The sequence below is a fragment of the Tachypleus tridentatus genome, chromosome 10 (assembly GCF_004210375.1).
Source record: "Tachypleus tridentatus isolate NWPU-2018 chromosome 10, ASM421037v1, whole genome shotgun sequence".
Classification (NCBI taxonomy): Eukaryota; Metazoa; Arthropoda; class Merostomata; order Xiphosura; family Limulidae; genus Tachypleus; species Tachypleus tridentatus.
Window position 1 is genome coordinate 91,398,362 of NC_134834.1, and position 16,084 is coordinate 91,414,445.

The 16,084-nt window shown below is 30.2% G+C and overlaps 1 protein-coding gene across 4 annotated transcripts in view; it reads right to left on the reverse strand.

The window, feature by feature from the left end:
- The window catches only part of PAN3 (Poly(A) specific ribonuclease subunit PAN3), a 50,715-nt gene that overhangs the window by 20,927 nt on the left and 13,704 nt on the right, over positions 1–16,084 (reverse strand). For all 4 annotated transcript variants that reach the window (XR_013016100.1, XM_076462684.1, XM_076462683.1 and 1 more), the window contains exons 5-9: positions 15,400–15,563; positions 12,835–13,020; positions 10,224–10,281; positions 4,121–4,279; positions 3,837–3,953 (exon numbers count right to left, since the gene is read on the reverse strand). Coding sequence is in view for 3 of the 4 variants with exons in the window: in XM_076462684.1 (XP_076318799.1) it covers positions 3,837–3,953; positions 4,121–4,279; positions 10,224–10,281; positions 12,835–13,020; positions 15,400–15,563 (684 nt within the window). In the remaining variant the exon portion in view is untranslated. The remainder of the gene's footprint in view (positions 1–3,836; positions 3,954–4,120; positions 4,280–10,223; positions 10,282–12,834; positions 13,021–15,399; positions 15,564–16,084) is intronic.

Below are 16,084 nucleotides of genomic sequence, written 5' to 3' on the forward strand. Positions count from 1 at the left end.
AAAAACCTGGTCTGAGTAAAATCTCCAGTCTCTCAGTAACTTTATTATGATAGTTGCATGCCATGATTTTTAAAAAGTATTGGTCTAGTGACCAAACAAAAACCAACATTCACAGTATATAATTAGAGATGTGACTTTACTGTTGATATATTACTACCTAGTAGTTGTCTGATTACAATATAAAAAACGTTTGGTACAAAGTACAGAAAACAAAATACTCATGTAATATAAACTAGCTTGAACTTATTGATACAGTAAACTTGACCTTAACAGCCTACATAGGTGACTCACATCAAAGACTATTATACTGTCACGAAGAATGAAACATATATAAAAACAATTTTTAACACTCCTACGAAAAGACGTTTCTAGTCCTGATTTCTCCAAGCCCGTTCCCCTGGCTGTGGTTTCGCTAGATAGTAGATAGGGACAGTGGGAATCTCGTTAATCCATTCATTAATGGATTTAAATGGCAATTTCATTTAAATACAAAAATTATTAGCCTAATATTAATAACCTTTCAAGTTGCTCTGGGACCTATTAGGCCCCACTTTTCGTAGGAGTGTTAAAAAATAATGATAAAGTGAGATGGTAATACCAAACATTACAAAAACAAGGTAGTTATGAATACACAAAATCATACAAAAATCCCTACATAAGTAGGCATATATTTCTGAGGAAAACTTTAATTTACAACTATATATTGAATTTCTTTCATAAGCATTAATTGCAGTTCATATAACAGCATTTAAACTGAATAATGCTATAAAGTTTCACAATAATGGCTAATTACCATGAACTTGTAACACTGACACAGTAGATACTTATGTACAGATTTGTTTATGGTTTTATGCATTCATCCCTACGTTGCTTTTGTAATTTTGGCACTGCCATCCAAGCACCCTTTTTTTTTTTTTTTACTGCTACGAAGGTAGCAGTTTTAGCCTGGTGTGATGAGTTATCTCGATGAGCACCATGTGTAAGCCTTAATAAAATGCTACACTGCTTCTACATTCTATAAATTAAAATGTAACATTTTGGTCTGTAAATCATTGCAACAATTTCAAGAGTTGGTGATATAGCACTTTTGATTCCAGAATCAGAAAAATTAACAGGACATTATTATAAGAGATTTGACACTATAACAAGCAATACATGACATGTAACAGCCATTGCTTTTCCCAGTCCATCCCTACATACCAAGAACTAGTATGCTTGAAGATAGGCTACAGGAGGACTGGGATGTGACAACAGGTCCGCATTATCCATGTAAGTTATCCACAGATCTAAGCATTGAATTTTTACACTGGAATCACATATATATGGAAATAAAAATTCTACATGAGAAGAAGTTCTCTTTCACGATCCTTTGTGGTTTAAGAGAAAATTTCTATGAAATGGAGAAAACAAAAATGTAGGAAGTGAAAATATAGTAACACCAAAAACAACAACAGCTCTTCAAAAAGACTACTATGATTTGTGGATCACTTAAACAAGACATTCTCAAGGAAGTATGCAGCAACATCAGTGATCCCTCCATTACACTGTAGAATATAAAAAAACAAGAAAAAGGACAAAACAGGAGAAAGACAAGTAAGGGAAGAAGTATATGTTGATATGTTGATTGGCAAATTCTTAAAGCATATAATGGGGACAAAAGAAACAAAAAATAGCTGTGGGTCCAAAAAGAAGAAAAATGAATCTCCTGATGAATAACAACCATGAGGGAGGAAAGTTGATGTAAAGTACTACCAATATTGAAATGCAACAAAAAAAAACTAAGAGTTACAGGACAGAGTTTGGCAAATCTTTGGAATAAAAGCCAGAGAAAAAATCTGTGAAAGATGACATCCTGGTCCCCCAAAAATCATCTACATCACTGAGACAAATGACAATGAGTAAGGGAACCAAGATATATGCTCTACCACAAAAAAAAAAAAAATGACACTTCCTCCAAACATTAACACAAGTTAACAAAGAAGATTTGGAAATAAAATGTCAAACAAAACAGATAAAAATAAACTTGTTCCCATCAACACCATAAAGAAATGTCAAAATAGTAAGCTAAAATCTGTAACACATGAAGAAAAATAAAAAAAATATAGAATATCTGTTGAATATGCACGTAATTTAACAACAGCAGATGTTATGTTGATACATTCAGGCAATCCCATCCACAAAGGTACACTTTAAAATAAAAAATAAACATTCAAAGCTAGTCCTGATCATTCAAAATATTTGTCAAGTTTCCCTTCCATTTACTACATCCAAAACATCTGAAGGTAAGCCATCCACCCTGTTAAAAAAGTGAAATTGTCTTGACTGAAAATCACTTTTATAATGCTCAAACTTTAACTTGTGTCCCCTTGTCCAACAATTCTCACCATTAAATAAAGAAAAGGATAATCCCTCAACACTATCAATTACCTTAACTATCTTAAACATCTCAAGCTATTATTTTGTTAGAAATATATGAAAAACCTCAAGAAGGATTGAAATAAAAGGATATAAAAATAAGAAAAAATAAATAATCCTGGACAAAATTTCCTGACACAAAAAAAAGTATTCTTCATGTATTACTATTTAAGGAACTGATTGACTAAATGAACAAGTCTAATGTAAGAAGCAAACATACATAAGATCTTAAAACTAATTCCTGACTTAAACAGAAGTAGTAGAAGCCTCAAAAGAAAACAAAAATCCAAATTAACTACAAATGAAGTCCATTAAAATGTCTTACCCAGAAAAGAAAGAAAAAAAAGTTTTGCTGAATCTTTCAGAGGGAGAATCACCCAAGGTAGAGTTCAGGAGCAAAAAAAGTTCAAACTATTTCTAAAAAATGGAATTGTAAGAGAAACTTCTAAAATATTATTAGCAGAAAAAAAAGGTTAAGACAAAACATTTATAGCCAATTAAAAAAAAAAAAAAAAAGAGACCTGAGACACAAGAATTCCCCTGTCCAGAAAAGCTCCAGTTGTGCTACAGTAATGTTTTACATCAAAAGAATGATATAGTTGGTTTCCTGAAACTTAGGAAACATCAAGTAAAAAAAACAGGCCATGAAAATCTGAAACAGTGCTATGTACACTCAACTTATAAAGAAAAATAAAAGAAACCATATAAAAACTTAATAATGCCATATGACAGATATGCTTGCAAACTCTGAAATTTGAGAAGTAGCAATTTGTTACCTGTAAATTACCAGAACAGTAGAGTACTATAATTCAAGTGGCAGACACCTTTTGAGAAAGGAAAAATGTGAAAAATAAAAGTGAAAAAATTAATATGATTAAGAGAAAGTGATAAATACTAAAATAATAAATAGTTATAAAGACTGGATGTCTAGAGGTTAAGTAAAGGAAATGGTTAATAAACTAGGATAGTTATTATGTAAAAAATTAGCTTTGTAAGGTTTTTGCATACATACTCCAAAAAAATCTTTGACATCTTAATGTCAATTTCTTTCTAAAACTGAGAAAGGCAAATCTCAATACATAGGATAAGCAGCTTTGCGAGTCAGTTTGTTTTTATAAACATAAGTCTTACCATTCTAAGCTTACATACAGGTTTATAGCTAAAGTAATTATAGTAATTGTAATGTCTTCTACATTATTAATAGCCATCTGAAGTGAAATTAATGAATAACATGAATGAATACATTTACTTTCAAACTAACATCAAATTCCAGAATATTCTTTTGCAGCTACTCTTCAAAGTTTAATGACAGTCCTCTTTTCATAACAACAAGGTAATGTATCTAATTTCATTGTTAAGTTTTATTATCTTATGGTTAAAATAAAAAAACAAACAAACAATTTAACTCAAAAATCACTTACAGTGATCACCAAAGGACTTTGTTGTAAACATTTCTCGTAAATGCACCATATTAGAATGTTGAATCTTCTTCCAAGTTTCTACGACTGTCATGCACTTTGCATTAGTCAGTCGGAAACCTATGTTACCATCAACCAAAAGATGAATTAAAAAAATCAATAGAGTAAGAGAAACACTGTGTAAAAATATAAACTTCTAAATCTTGCTTATCTTTATTATTCAATCACAATATCCAAATTCATCAATATATACATATAAAGAAATAACTTAGTAATTTTCTTCTTACCATGTATCCTCCTTAAACAGTAGTAAACACCAGTTTTCATATTTGTGGCCTTATAAACAGAAGTAATAAAACGGAATGTTGCAGACTTATTTGAAGCACCATCTTTTGAAGTTTCCAACGGACAAAGGTTGTGGTAGTTATCAACTTCTGTTGGAAGATCTGAAGAAAACATTTTTATATTTTGATTAATATAAGTTAAACATCTTTTACTAAGAAATACTATTTAAAAGGTTTCAAGATATTATTTTACAATAAAATAAGATAATTGAAACTTATGGTACAATAAGTGTTCAGGTATGTTTTGGTTCAGCTCTAACAACTTGGTTCTTGTCACTAAATCAAGCTCCATATAAGGGCAAATATTTACAAAAAAATTAGTTTTTATTTCACCAAAATACATTATTCCATTTCAAGTTAAAATGTTAACCGTAAACATAATCTAAATTAATAGGTTAATGTGTCTTTGCAGTAGTTTGTGGTGTTTTTATTAAATGTTTTGATGAGAAAATATTTGGCACGAACCATATAAAGACATAATACACTTACAGTTTTATATATTAACATGAACCACTCAACACTATTTAAATGTACTATGAAGACACAATATGAAGCTTGCTACATATTGTAACACCAAAATAAACAGAATATGGTTCAACATGAATCAGAAATCAATCAACAAAAAAACCACTGAGTTGACACTGCAAAATACTGAGTGAAAAATCATACATGTTTAATGTATTACTTGTAAAATACTAACAATAATAATAACAAGCAAAAATACCCCCATCCCCAGTGATGGAAAGAATTTAAGTTAGTTTCACCCAGAAATAAAATTCTGAGTGACTCATACTGTCCATTTTAAGAAGTAATTGTTAAGTATTTCAGTCCTGCAAAGACAAATTCAACAATAAAATATGGTAAATCTCCAATTTTTAATCTTAAAGTTATGTTGCATCTTGAAATGGAACAATAGTGTGGATAATTCCTAACAACTCAGTGTAAAATATCCTGCTTGTGAAATAAAATTTGCACCATCATCACTCATGTCTGTTCTCCGTCATGTAAAAAGTGAATGTTGAACTTTGCCTGAGTGTACAGCTTTTCAAAGGAGAAACAGATGAGTGCTTGTGCAGACACTATGGCTTACAATATATATGAAAGATAAAACCTTTGAGTATTATCTTTAATAATATAACGAATAAGCAATATCAGAGAACAATAACACATACCTACATTATTCCAACTGGTATTTGAATTTTCATTTCACCTCATCACAAAGAATGAAACCATACTTACTGGCCCAAAAATACATTTATAAATATCTAATACATACAAAACACTAGGTAGAAATATCCTTACTCTAAAAATGAGCAAAAATATCTAAATATACAGTATGCTACTTTATATGTGCTTTTGATGGTGCTATGCAATACAGATCTCAATATAATTACAATATGAAACAAATTTTATTTAGATTGTAAACTGAGTTAGTACTTTTCTGCTACAAACATAAATATGTCAACAGTGGCAGGTTTTAACATTAGCATATAACAATGTTACAGAAATACTAAAAGTTTGACAGATGCAGAACACATGCTTGTATTCCTAGGTATTCATGTACAAGTTTACTGAGTCTAGGGAAATTAGTCTATTAAGGTTTCCATTAAACAATTAATTTACTCATAGCCAAAAACCACAACAAATAATGATTTGGTTTGAGATAGATTACCTCTTTCTCTTCTTGGAAACTGATGACCCATTTTACTCAAAAGGGTCATGACTTTCTCAGGTTATTTTATAAGCTGGCAGATTTTATATTATTTCAATTGCCTATTGTGCTCTCCTTAAATAAGTTTCAACAATGCAGGGTTCGAATGGAAATAAATACTCAATAATAAATACCATGAATGTTACTATACATATAGAAAAGCTAGTTTTATAAAGAATTTAATTTCCCTTTTCTTTTATAGCTTTCCAAAATCAGAAAAGTTATAATTTTCCTATACTGAAAATATATTTCCAATAGGTATTTACCTTCCTCTTACATAATTTTGCATGCCACAAGCCTTGAGCTCTCAAGTACTTCACAATCAGCTGGTTCAAATCATCTTGTATGTAACAATCGTTCAACAACCTCCACCAATAAGAGTGTGACACCCTCTCCTGAGGCATGCAACTCCCTCTATTCGACTCTACTACACTATCACTTTCAAAGTTTTGACAGAAAATGGAAGCACTGGTTTTCAGAGTGGAGACAGAACAACAAGTGACCATGAAAACTGTTCTGAAAAGCAGACCATGCCTGAGTTATTCAATTGAAGGCATGGCAGGGACAAGCAGCTATCCTCTTCTGCTATATATCACAAACACAAACCTACAAGCATTCTTGTGGAACAACCCACCTCAACAGTGTATTATGGAACTTAGCAGTCAGCATAGATTTGACTATAAGAGGTATACCTGGTCAGGCAACATTAGCCATAGAATAGGATCTACACAGTATAATTAAACTCCTGAAAAAGTGTGTGTGTGTGTGTGTGTGTGTGTGTGTGTGTGTGTGTGTGTGTGTGTGTGTGTGTGTGTATATAGATAAACTGTCTAGTCACAGTCTCATGAAACCTTAAGAACATGACTACAGGCAGAAGACAATAACCCAAAGATGTGAGGATGGGGTGGGGAACTAAATGCTGAGAGAATGGGGTATAATGTAACAAAAAAGGGAATGAATCATGTGAAATTTGGAAAAATGGATAAATCAGAGCATGCCTGAGAAATTATGTCTAAAAAAGCAGTATTAGTTCTAGCTGATTCCATAGTAGGGATACAGAGAGACATGGCAAAATCAGGTGGAGGAAAATGCTGTCAAATTTATTGTCAACCCAAACAGGTTCAACATGTTCAGGATGAACAGGAGAAGCAGGTTGACTCAGATAATGATTAATCTTATAGTGGATGATGGTCAGTAAGTCTAGAGATGAGTCATCCTTCCTTACCTGTAGCCTGTGTGGGTGTTCTAGTAGAAAGTATTATCTTCGAGTGGTAACCTGAACTATGCAATTCATTGTGTAAAAATGAAAATGAAACAACTGTATGATGAAAAGAGAAAACAAATATGAAAATCTGGGAGAATACATTATCTGAAAAGCCATTAACTGTTGAAAAACAAAAAATAATCCAGAACAATAACAATAAAAAAGTCAAGAAGTTGAACAAACATAAAGAGCACTAGAAAAACAACTTGACAAAAGTACTATAAAATAAAAAGTGTAATTCAAATGAATCAAACAGGAGTCACATGTATTAGGAGAATCTGTTGCACTCTTATTGGTTAATGATTGTTGCATGATGATTTACACGTGCTATGCATTGAATTTCACAACTGTAAGGTACTTAGAAGCTCTGTTTTGTGTGAAAAAAAGGTTTTACATATAGTGGGCAGTACTGAACAAGAATAGCTATGTGTGTGTGTGTGAGAGGAGATAATGCACTACATTGGAAACTGTTTTATTTCTAGATTAGTTCATGATTGTGATAGAACACAACAATGAACACACTTGATATTCAATGAGCTCATACACAAAACACATACTCAGTATAATTGTTAATGGGTTTTTTTTTTTTTTAAATAATATATCAATTCATGAGAGAACAAAACTTTGGTTATTTTTTGGCCAAATTAACAAATAATTGCAAACTGTGACAACAATATGTGAAAGTAAATTTATATGAAGTACATAAACATTTAAAGAAAAATATTCATTGGTTTTGGTTGATAACAATAACAGAGAAAGTTCCTATTTTCTCTTGAATTTATAGATCATGAAATATGGTGAACATAATCTGAAATATACGAGAACAAATAATATAGTAGCTCAGAAGATGGAATACACGAAATGGTGCCCTTAGAATCCCATTTTGATAAATTTTGGCTGATAAGTGACTCCTAAAGTTTTGTTGGTATCCCATCTCAGAAAATATGTAGGAAAATGATGGGTGTGGTAAAGTGAAGTGTAAACAGAAGAAACATATTACACTTTTCAAATAATCAATATTTATTCTGATTAGCTAAAAATCAGTGTTTTGCTAGAACAAGTAAAACAGAAGTGTCGCATACACTAAAGAATGACTGGAGGAGAAATGAAATCCTAAAAGTTCATAATAATAACTGTGAGAAATAAAAAAATTGTATTTTGTAATTTCTCATAAGACTATTTCAAGCATCCAATAAGCAATGATTGTATTACTTAGTGTCAGATAAATAAATTCATTACTGAAAATTAGGATTTTTTAATTTTATGAAATAATTACCTAAATAAAATGTGCAGTTATAATACAAGTAATCAAAATATTGCTATTGTGATTTCTCATAACTTTTAAATAAGTCACAGCTATTCAGTTTAATTGATTAGTTTCATGGTTTAAGAAGATAAATCAAAATTTGTTTCCAATTATTCCAATTATCATGTGAGAATAACAGTTGAGATGAATGTAATTAATTAATGAGCCGAGGGACGAACCGATTATCAAACATTACTAACTGCTCAATTTAATCTAAGCCTTTTTACACTGTTTAGAGTTTTAGAGATGGTGTGAATCTACTGAAAATGTATTTCTTTAGGGAAAGGTACGTATCAGTGTTTTCTGACAGAAAATATTCCTACTCTTAGACCATAAAGATGAATTTAGTTCAAGGATTCAGAAGTTCTCAGGTAAGGATATCACTTTCACTTAATGACACTTAAAAAAACAAAAACAAAAATGAATATGGATCAATCTGGGATCTCAACCCCATCCACAAAGAGATCTACAAGTAGCTGTACTGCAGTTGTGGTAAGCAAAGATGTCTTACAACAGGTAAGAATCTACAAGCACACATGCCAGTGGAAAAATCTGTCCAGGTACTCCAGACAACAGTATGTACATTACGGAAGAATAATCTTGGTCTGAAAAAGTGAAACAAGTCATGTGTCCACAAGTTGCTTCAATGATATGTCTGTTCAACCAGCACACACCTCAAGAAACTGGAGAATTAAATGGGCACTCATGTTATTCAATGTAAAAACACACTGATATAGAACTTGTTAATTTTACTGTAACCATTGATGAAATGGATATTGGAAGACCATTATCCTCATACACTATAGTTCATAGAAATCATGCAAGAAGTGGAATACTGTGGACATAACAACTTTACTAAAGAGACTTTTATAACAAAAACTGTGCAGTAAGGCTATTGCCAAAATGCATGGTTGTTAAACAGAAAATAGTGAGACATGGCTTTGAAATATTTTTGTATAATATACTCAAACAACTGTATTCTAAAATTATGTCAACCATACTATTTACACACAGGTCAGAAATAAGCACACAATTTCTAACCAATGTGCCACCAGACAGTAACTATGGACAAAGATACACAAACTACAACAACAACAATGTACTTAACCAATTTTAAATTAAGGGATGAGTTGTTTTTTTTATGTATAGTTTTCATTTTACACTAGAAGTGTAAAAACTATCTTCTATAACTGATGCACATATATATACATTACAAGAGATACTGAAAGGTATAACTTTCCCAAAGTTAAACATAAGTAACACAATGATAAACCAGCCACAGGAAACCTCACTAATACACATCTTGCTTAAAATTCAATACTATTTTCAATTAAAACATGAACCTAACTAGTGATAAAACTGAATAAAGTGCAATACATTGTAGAGTTGAAATTGTAATAAAAGAAACAAAACTAATATTAAAATTAATATAACTATTTTTTTGTTGCAATTTGACCATCTGTCTCATTAAAAGTTCAAAATAATACAGAAGAGTATCCAGTGAATGTTTTAAGGGTATGTGTCTCATGTAAGTCGGTGCATGTACACGATAAAAGACATTTACAAAATAAAAATTTTAAAATAAATAGTGAATATTTTAAGGGTATAGGTTAAGTTGGTCATGTAAATGTTAGACATTTACAAAATAACAAAAATGTTAAAATAGCTAGTGAATGTTTTAAGGGTATGTGTCTCAAGTAAGTTGGTACATGTATACAATAAAAGACATTTACAAAATAACAAAAACGTTAAAATAATGATTTACCTTGGTACTGTTCAGAATTCACTTGAGCTAAGGTTAAACTGCGTCTACGCAGAATATCCTAAAAAAAAAAAAAGAGAGTAAAAACCAAAGTCACCCCAAAAGGGCTACTTAGATCAATGTAAAAAACACAATTAAATGTACAGTCAACAAAACCTATACACAAAAGTAGACATTGTTACTTTAAACAATACAAGAATATCCACCATGATATTCGTTGCTGTGGGAAACATTTCAAACATTGTACAACTGTACAATTATTCAGTCTTATAAACATTAATTTGTGTCTTGTTTCTTCAAAAATAAATACAGTTTTGTGGAGTCTGAGATCAATTTTATAAATTAAATACATGACAACAACTTTTTACAAAATTTGAACATTAATATACATGAAATAGTTACTTTATTCTAAAGTTTCCAATAGTTTGAAAAGTATTATTTACTATGATTACTGAAATGAATTTATTTTGGAAATTATGATAATCTTAATTTGGTATAATTTACTTAAAGAATTAATGTTTGTTTATGGGATGTACAATTGAAATTGTAGGCCAATAAAATAACTTGCTTATGCTTTCAACAGAGAGTTGACTGTTTCTTTACTTTACCTTTGGCCAGAAAAGGTAGCTCTAAGGTTATTAAACACAAGGCAACAATTAGATGGATTACAAATTACACCTTGTGTCCTATTGATAATTACATAAAAAATAAGTCTTAAGCTGTAGAAGAATGTCAAATTAATCTCAATTAACAGTCAGCAGCCATTTCTTTCCTACAACTGTTCTGGACTTTTCATCACTGACTTGTTGTTATTAAGCAGAACATTCCAGATTGTAGCATCACAGAGACAAGTTTGATAATTTAAATCCTTCAGGTAAATTGTCACATATTAATCTACAGCACCTGCACTTAATTAATACAGCCAGTTTCTACACTGCCATATCTAAACACCCACTGAACATATTGAAACATTCATAGCAGTAATGTTTTATTTTAACCTTGTTGTAATGGGCCATGTATTTTACACAATCTTGTAACAATGGTATTATGCATAATGTGAATCTGAAAGAACTTACTGTATCTTTGTTAAACTTGGAAAGCTTATAGCAAGCGTAAAATATTTTGTAGATAAAGAATTATAATTTTATTTAACTATTTTTACTAAAACTTTGTTCATAATTAAATGGTGTCAAAAGTGTTGACTACAAGGTAATTTTACATTAATATTAAAATGACTTTTCTGCATTTAAAACTTTTCAAATTTTATTTATTTAATCCTAAAATCTCATAAATATCAAATGTTTTAAGTTTTTTTTCAGACAAACTTTATATTTTATCTCTTACTTGCCATAATATAACTCTGTAGAGGATTGGTTAATTTGATCAACCCCATAACAACCATAAAAAAACTAGTAAATACTAAATTCCTTTTTTTTAACTTTCTGGAATGGTTGCAAATTATAACAGGAAATCAATGTAAAGCTTTTATCACTTAACATCTGTTTATACTTAATATTGTTGTTTAATTGCCTTTTGAACTGTGTCTAACTACTATTCCTGTTAAACAACTTATATATCACTCAGCAAAGGTGTAGCTCATCCTACTTTATTATTTAACCTATTAGCTACTCGCAAGAATAACTTATGAAAAATGTTTAGTATTAATCTCACCTAAAATGTTTGTAATTCTTACATTTTAGTTACTTTTATAATAATAATTAAAGAATACACATAATACAGTACTTTTTTCTTTTGCTGACGATTGTCAATGAAACTTAAGCCTACTTTCTATACTAATGGTACAACCAGAATAAATAATTTTATTTAATTAAATATTACACCTAAGAACACAGAATAATAACACATAAAAGGCAGATAATGTCCAATAATAATCATAACTTTTCTGGCTTTCTAGCCAAGTGATAAGAGTCATTAAAAATTGAGCTAATCTGCTATTCTCATTGATATGTTTTCTATGGGAATAAAATTTGAACTGGAAGCAAAATAGACAATTATTTCTACAGACAGCACTGCAAAATAATGTCTTTTGATAGGTTAAACCTTTTACTTTCATTGGTTATAAATAATATAGTATGTACTAGCAGAGAAAACTATAGAATATTGTGAAAGAGTTTGTGACAGATGCTTTGCTTGAGTAATATCTACATTGTAAGAAGTAATTTACATTAAAGTCCATACTTCTTTGAGAGATGGTAAATAAATTAGAGAACGGCAAAGACATTAGAAAGTAAATGTCATAATTTTTATACTAGGAAAGGTTGAGGATATTTGTTGTTAATATTTTCTTTTAATATTATGAACTTAAAATTATATATTCAAATATGATTTATTAGGTAAATTTTGATACCATGATTATTCATATACATTGATAATAAAGTAGTACAATTAAATTATAAATATACTCTGTGGAAGGTTGTAACATGCACTTTGATCTACCCAATACAAAAGGTGCAAAAGGGTTAAACTGTAAATAAAAAATTATATTTGCAATACACATCTCTTGAATATGAACATCTTTTGTCTAAATGGATTTTTAATATGAATATCCAGCAAAAGAAACTGACATATTAGTATTACAATCTGAAAACATTACCATTCTAAGTTCATCTGGAAGAAAAAATGAAGGAGCATTAGCTTTTGGCTTCATGTGCTCCACATGTGCTGGATTTCCTGAGTACAGTGTGAAATCTGGCATTATAACAGGTGCAGGTGTCTCTTTCTGAGCTCCTCCAGCTTCTTCTGCAGCAAAAAAGTATGTTGTCCCTCCAACGGACTCTTGCTACAGTTGTAAAAACATATACTTATGTTGTTAACACCCTAATATTCAAGGTCAATTTCACACTAAAGTTGTCTTTATTTTATATTCTTTTTTGGGCAGAGCACAGATAGCCCATTGTGTAGCTTTGTGCTTAATTCAAAACAACAACTATATTCTTGTTAAGTAATCTATTACTGAATTTAAAAGTAGGGGTGTGTAAACAGTAGAATTTTAAAACTATCTTTAGCGTGCCACTCTTCATAAGGTTTTCCATTCACTACGAGAACTTATCTGTTGGACTGGACAATGTGGAAGACAAAAATCTATTCCAAGTGTTATTTTATATGAAGAGAAAAAATTAATTCTACAGTTTTAACCCTATCAGGACAGGCACCTGTAATTTACAGAACCTTTTAACCAAGGTAGTATACATACTATAACTTTAAAAGTACTTATTTGTATTTTCTAGAAATTTGACAAGTTGTCAGTAAATTAAAAAAAAAAGTCTTTAATGAACAAAAACTCAATATTTTTAATTAAGTATTTTTACCAAAATTTCTGTTTACTTGTAGGGTGTTGACTGTTCCAAGTGCAAAGCAATTTTCAAGTTAAGATAAAGAATACATTTCTTCACTTGAAAAATTTTCTAATTTCATTTGCATAGTCCCTAAAATTTCCTAAATAAATAAATGTTTTCTTCCAAAATAACTTCATATTTTATCTGTTATTTCTTCTACCCTACATTTATACAAGATTGGTCAATTTTACCAGCTACCTCCCACAAAAAATCAAAATTATCCTTTTACCTTTCTATAAAGACTTTAAATTTCAACATAAAACTTAATTTGTTTATCCTAAATAGTTTAAATATTATAACAGCATACACCATTTTCTAATTAAATTTTTGTATTTCATTACCCCGTGAACCATGTCTGAGCTAATATTCCTGCCGTAAAATTTGAAATTACTTAACAAACATGCAGCTTGCTTTACCCCATCAAATCAAACTGACTATTCATGAGTGTGAACATTTTTATTATTCTTTATTTTACTTTATGTAACTTGATGCAAGATAAAAATTTCCACTTTTTCCATTGTAGTTACTTTTATAATAATAAAAAATATATGTGAAAAACATAGGTAGTCATCTTTCTGCTGCTGTCAGTGACACTTAACCCTACTCTTTAATACTAATGGTATTAGTGGAATAATTAATTTTTTTTTTTTAATTTAATAATGCTCTAAAGAACACAGAATAATAAAATGTGAAAAGAAAAACATGTCCCATCACTATCACAAGTATTTTGACTTTCAATCTATACAACAAGAACCACTAGAAATTCAGCTAAACTTGGCAATGTCTTTTCAGTGAGAATCAAGCTTTAAGTGGAAGTGAAACTGATAATTATCAGTGCAGAAAACAATATAATATATAATTGATAGACTAAAACTATTGATTTCTATTAGTTATAATACTAAATGTCACAGAGGACTATCAGTAATTTGTGAAAGAGATGTTACAGGTGGGCATGGCAGGAGGAGCCTCATTTTCTAGATAATGATTCCAAAATCAAATAAGATCAAAGACTATAAATATTATGTTCTGCCTGAACAACAACTATATTATAATGAGTAATTAAAGTTAAATTCTAAACTTCTCAGAGGGGTGGTAAATAAATTAAAGAAGAGGGAAGTCAGAAAACAAACATCACAGTTCTCACAACTAGGGGAGGTTAAGGGTTTACTAAAAATATTTCCTTACAAAATTAAAAATTGATAATATTAAAATTGGGTTTCTTAACTAAGTTTTGATGCCAATTATATTAATATATAGTGATAATAATGTAGTTTAATTAAAGTTTGAATGAAACTCAAAATGAAAATTTGTGACATGCTCTTTGACCTATCCAATGCAAAAGGTTGGTAAAGCAATGAGAACAATATGCCTAATAACTATAACAAAACCCCACTATATTACAGTGACAGGTGCACTTTGATCTATCCAATGCAAAATGGTTAAATGCCAAAGGTTGGTAAAGCAATGAGAACAATATGCCTAATAACTATAACAAAACCCCACTATATTACAGTGACAGGTGCACTTTGATCTATCCAATGCAAAATGGTTAAATGCCAAAGGTTGGTAAAGCAATAAGACCAAAAGGCTTAATAATTACAACAAAACCCCACTATAGTATAGATTCTTTTTTATAGCCACCAAAACAATGCATATAAAAAAAACACAAATTTAAGTCTATCAACTCTATGTACTTTTTAACAATTTGTTTTTGTAAAGTTAACTAAATGCTTTAATGATTTTTATGTTCCCTATTTTACCACTTTTCTGCAAAACAACACAAAAATACAAATTGGCAAGGGCTTAAAATGAAAAAAACTTACTTGATAGACTGTTCCTGGAGGTGCAAACTGATCCTGCGTGGCCGAGGTTGTGACAGTTGCAGGAGGACCTCCAACATAAGTTGTTGTTAATGGAGATCGAGATTTTCTACTGATTAAAGGAGACTGATCAGGAGAAAGACCTGGACTGTCACCCTGTGGCACATCTTATCAGGATAACATACAAAATATATAGTATAAGAAAGCTACTTATTGTACAGTAATTAACACCAATATGAGAAATTGAAACAAAAATTTAACAGTTTGAGCACAAATTTTTACATTAAGGTAAATTTATAATTGCTCCTTTTCACTTGTACTTATCACACTTGTAATATTTTGCAACACTTCTACTTTATATACTGGATAAAGAATGCACACTACAGTAATACAATTTACTTAATTTGGATGAACCAATACATACACACACATGCATGTATGTATCAATAGGTTAAATGTACAGCTTAAAACCTTCACGTAAAAAAAACAACAAATATATACATTATCATTCAAGGTCTCAGCTTCACATATTCCTCACCAGTATTTACCTGAAAAACAACAGCTCATGATTGAAACTCAAATTGTTTTGATATGTTAAGTTGGTGCACTTTCATATAGTTTTTACTGTATTGAAAAAAAAAAAAGACAAAACAAAATTACAAGATAAAGTTGAAATCTGAGATTACTT